Here is a 5,229-nt window from a genome sequence, read left to right on the forward strand (position 1 = left end):
CCACAACAAACTTATCCAAGAACGGCTGGAAGATCCTGTTCATGTAATCCATGAACACTGCAGGGGCGTTGGTCACACCAAACGGCATCACAACATATTCATAGTGACCATACCTAGTCCTGAAAGCAGTCTTCGGTATGTCACCCTCCTTCACCCTAATTTGGTGATAACTTGACCTCAAGTGGATCTTCGAGAAAACGGATGCTCCCCTCAGTTGATCCATTAAGTCATCTATCCGGGGAAGCAGATATTTGTTTTTAATGGTCAACTTGTTCAACTACCGGTAATCCACACAAAGTCGACTACTTCTATCTTTCTTCTTTACCAACAACACAGGAGCACCTCACGGCGATACACTCGGCCGCACCAACTTCTTCTCCAGCAGGTCCTCCAACTGACCCTTCAGCTCAACTAGCTCAGCAAGAGCCATCCTGTAGGGAGCCACCGACACTGGCCCCGCACTTGGAACCAAGTCAATGCTAAACTCCATCTCCCTAACAAGAGGCAATCCCGACACTTCATCAGGGAACACCTCAGCAAAGTCCCTCACCACATCAATATCAGCTATAACTGTCTCAGTCTCCACACTCATAGCAGCAAGAAGAAGACAACACTCTGCTCCATCTCTTAGCAATGATTCAGTTTGACCAACTGAAATCAACAGCTCCTCCTCCTCTTGAAGAAAGATTAACCGTCTATTGGAACAATCTATAAGGATGCGATTGGCAGACAACCAATCAATTCCTAAGATTATGTCAATATCCATCAAAGGTAAACAGATCAGGTTCACCTTGTATCTCTTCTCATTCACAACAATAGGCAGCCAACACACAGCTCAAAAGCAACCACCGAAGCAGAAGCGGGCGTCGACACTAGCAGTCTCGACCCCAAATCACACACAGACACACCCAGCATAGCAGCACAAGCATAAGATATAAAGGAATGTGAAGCACCAGAATCGAAAAGAATCATCACATCCTTACTAGCAGCTCTACCCTTCCCCTTCACAAGATCTGAGGAAGTAGAAGCTTCAGCCCCAGTCAAAGCGAATACTCTACCAGTTGTAGTGGGTCTGTCACCCCTTTGAGTATCACCTCTCTGGGCACCACCCCTCTGAGCATCACCCCTCTCTGGTCTGCTTCTAGCAGGACAGTTGGTCGACTCATGACCCATCTAATGGCACTTGAAGCACCGGCTCTTCGTGTGGACAATCCCTGACAAAATGGGGCCCAGCACACCTGTAACATCTAAGAGTGGCACCTCCACCTTGTCTCCCTTCTCTGGCAGCATTAGTAGGTTGCCTAATGACAGGACCCCCTTGCTGTGGTTGGGGCCTATCATACGGCTTCCTCTGACTTCCTCCTTTCTTGGACCCAGCTTGTCCCTCAACATTCTTCACCACACGGTTGCCACCTTCCAACCGTTCAACAACCTTCGCCTTCTCCACTAAGGCCGGAAACTCAGTGATGGCCATAGGCACCAACCCTCAGCAAAGTTCTTGCATTTGCAGGCCTCAGCTATACCTTGCGAATAGAAATGAGCCAGGTGCTCGAATCTCATTGCATACTCAGAAACTGTCATCCCTCCTTGGTGCAACCGCATAAACTCAGCCTCCTTGGCGTGCCTCACGCTCTCAGGGAAATACTTCTCCAGGAACATCCTCATGAAGCACTCCCAGTCAACAACCACTCCTCTAATAGTCAGCATATGATGGGTACCCCTCCACCAATGCTCAGCCTCTCCAACCAGCATGTACACAGCATATGCCAGCCTCCTCTCTTGAGAACATCCCAGCACTGTGAAGATCTTCTCTAGCTCACAGATCCAGTGGTCAGCTACCTTTGGGTCTGCATCTCCCATGAACTGTGGAGGATGGTATTTCCAGAACTCAGCTAGGTCCTGGTTCTCCTGTGACCCCGTGGGCCTTGCTGCACCAGTTGCAGCTCTATCAGCCTCTTCGCTAGCAAAATAAGCATTTTGCTGCTGCATAGCCATAACCATCATCTCCATGGCACGGGCTATCTGCTCATTGGTTCTAGTCATTGTCTACAAAAGTAACAGCATCTTTAGTATACAATAACTAAACCAAACAACAATCAACAGCACATCAAAACATCACAGCAATCAGCACAGCAAACAACACAGCAAGACATCTCAACACAGAGCTCAGCACAACAAATGCCTAAAGGAACCACCCCCAAAGAGCGTCCACTAGACTCGAACGGCTCTAATACCACTAAAGTGTAACGACCCAGCTGGTCACTACACACTGCACAGCACACTAGAAACACCACACAAAAAGGAACATGTGTATACATATAGGGTCTAGAATATATACATATACAAGGTCCAAGTCTGGATAGAGTTAAAGTGTACAAGATACATCAAATGCTACTACACCAAGTAGCTAAAACAACAAAACATCCTAAAAGATCAGCTCCGTCTGCCAGCTGCAGACTCACCACCAGCCACGAACCTATCCCTGCTCTGCTCCCATACATAGTATGATCATCGCAGTCCAAACACCATGGAGACAACAAAGGGTAAGCTAGTGAAAAGAAATCGACATACATATATTATACATATATAACAATATGAATAATAAACAGCTACAACTATCTGCATACCAGCACAACTTATACTACACCACAACATTCGGCAATATCAGCATCGCAAAGCGACAATATCAGCACTGCATAGCAGCAATAACAACACCACTCTAGTGGCTATAACAGCACCGCATAGCGGCAATAATAGCACCGACTTAGCGGCTATAACAGCACCACAATTGTGGCTATAACAGCACCACAATAGTGGCTAATAATCAACATACAGCTCAGCTAACACAACTCATAACACAACACAGGAAATCAACATATAGCACAACTAAGTAGTATTCAACACAGCTTACTACTCACAACTCAGCTTATCATTCTATAGTACAACAATATTATAAATCAACATTTAAAATTATCAATAACAACTCAGCTCAGCACGGAAATATACATCTATTACAGCTTAACATTATTTTTTCAGCATTATCATCTAGTCAGCACAGCATATTCATCAATTTCAGCTTAGTTTAGCATCAAACAACATCTATCAACAATTTCAGCAAAATTTAACAGCTATCAGCATATAAGTCATCATCATCATATGCGCCTGGTGCACTCATGGTCGCGCCCGGCGTGGCATAACCAGAGAGCATTAGGGGTCATCGTGCCCGGCGCAAGAGTGCTCACGCCTAGCATGCCCCAGCCAGAGAGCCCAAGGCTCTCACGCGCTGGCGTAATTACGAATTTGCACCCATCGCGAACCCAGGCATAGACTTTAAGGAGCCTCACACGCCCGGCGTGCCCTAACCCGCGTTGGAGACCTCCCAAGGTCTCGCGCCCGGCGCAAATATGAATTCGCCCAGCGCACCCATGGCAGAGACTCCTAAGGAATCTCATGCCTAGTGCGGCAAGGGGCGCGCCCAGCATGAAGCCAGAATAATCCAAAACATATCACAACTGATATCACGCCCGGCGCGGTCCAAGTCACGCGCAGTGAGGGCCAGCTAGAGACTCCCATTCTCAAGCTCGCCCGGCGCGATCATCATTGCGCCCAGCGGGCTTGCCCAAATGGGGTCTCCTGGTGGTCACACGCCCGACGCGAAGAACTGCGCCCAGCGCGAGGCTCAGCAGCAACCCTCAATTTTCGAAAAACTTCACCAACCGTGCAAAAATAGCCAGAAAACCAACATGCATTCCATCCAAAAGTCTCCATTTTCATCAAACATCAAGAAAAACACCTCATTTTCAACATGCAACTTCGAATCAAAGAAAACCCCCAAATTTCCTCAAAACCCGCGAAAACTTGAAACCCTTAATTTCATCATTCTCAACCAAAATCATCAAACATCAACAACTAATGAGCTCCTAGAACTCATTTACATCCAAAAACGGCGAAAAACCTAGCTTCCCTTACCTCGGTAGAAGATACCGAGCTCCGGGAAAAGAGAATGAAGAAGGAGGAGCTTGATCGGAGAAGAAGAACAAGCTTGGACAACAAGGGAGGAGAAAAGAGCTCCGTACACTCAGCTAGCAAAAATCCGAACCTACTCCACACCACCACCTTGAGACAGTAAAATAAGAACAATGAGACCCAAGGCACAAGAGTGAGCAAGGAGAAGAACAAGATAGTGAGTAAGAGTGAACGAGAGTAAGGGTAGAAGGGTGGAATGGGAAAGAAAAGGAAAGGGCCTCACAATTTCTTTCTCTAGAATATAGCTCATGCAATTATTCCAACCAACTCTAGGAGGTTTGCTTGCAAGCTTGCTACAAGTGCAACCTGTACCAGATGTTCTACTGCTGAAGAAACTCTCTTACACATCCTTCGTGATTGCCCACTTTCAAGGGAACTCTGGATTTGAATGAGAGTGTCAACACATACTATGTTTACAGATACTAATATGAATGACTGGTTGATAACTATTTTGAAGCATAACGAGGCTTCCCATTTTGTGGCAATAATTTAGTATACTTGGAAGTGGCGTAACAATATTATTTTTTAACCTTCCTATTGGTCTATCAATCATGTCTTAAATATGATTTGTTTAACTATGGTGGATATGGACATTTATTTTCAAGGAAATAAAGTCCTTAAAAAAAAATTTTTTATTGTATACCCCCCTCCAAGGATGTTGTTAAACTAAATACAAATGGAACATGATTGTAGTAGCAAAATATTATGGGCATTGGTGGCATTTTTTGTGGTTGTTAAGGAGAATGGTTGTTTGGTTTTCACCAAGGACTTGGAAGCGGTGACTCACTCCTCGTTGAGCTAGAGGCTCTTCACGAAGGCTTAATTCATGTATATCAGTTAGGATACAAGAGAGTAGAGTGTAATCTTGACTGCCTAGAAGTAGTTCAAGTACGCTAGGTGGGAAGAAACTCAGATCAACATTGACATGCATGCAATAATCATTTGGGATATGAAGTAGATGCTCTAAAGAGACTAGCAAGTGATTTTTAGTCACACTCCTCACACAATGAACAACTTGGCAAATTGTCTAGCCAAGCTTGGAGTTTGAAACCAAGAAAACTCTTGAACATCCACCTCATAAAGTCTTAGATACTTTCATTCGTGATTTAGCTATTGTAGTTTAGTTTTCTTTCTTTGTTTTGTGTTTTTTTTTCTTATTTCATTACTCTACTAAAACAAAGTTATTTTCAAATAATTGGTGTT

At 44.8% G+C, this 5,229-nt stretch overlaps 1 protein-coding gene across 1 annotated transcript; it reads right to left on the reverse strand.

Annotated features, from left to right (window-relative positions):
• Nucleotides 1–343: 343 nt before the first annotated feature.
• LOC145957143 (uncharacterized) lies at nucleotides 344–1,989 on the reverse strand. Its single transcript, XM_083073358.1, has 5 exons — nucleotides 1,524–1,989; nucleotides 1,239–1,446; nucleotides 833–1,141; nucleotides 486–695; nucleotides 344–431 (listed from the first exon to the last, which is right to left on the reverse strand). The coding sequence occupies exons 1-5, from the start codon at nucleotides 1,987–1,989 to the stop codon at nucleotides 344–346; spliced, it is 1,281 nt and encodes a 426-aa protein (XP_082929484.1).
• Between the last annotated feature and the right edge of the window lie 3,240 nt (nucleotides 1,990–5,229).

This window comes from Cajanus cajan, chromosome 4 (genome assembly GCF_000230855.2).
Source record: "Cajanus cajan strain Asha chromosome 4, NIPB_CcT2T_4, whole genome shotgun sequence".
Taxonomy (NCBI): domain Eukaryota; kingdom Viridiplantae; phylum Streptophyta; class Magnoliopsida; order Fabales; family Fabaceae; genus Cajanus; species Cajanus cajan.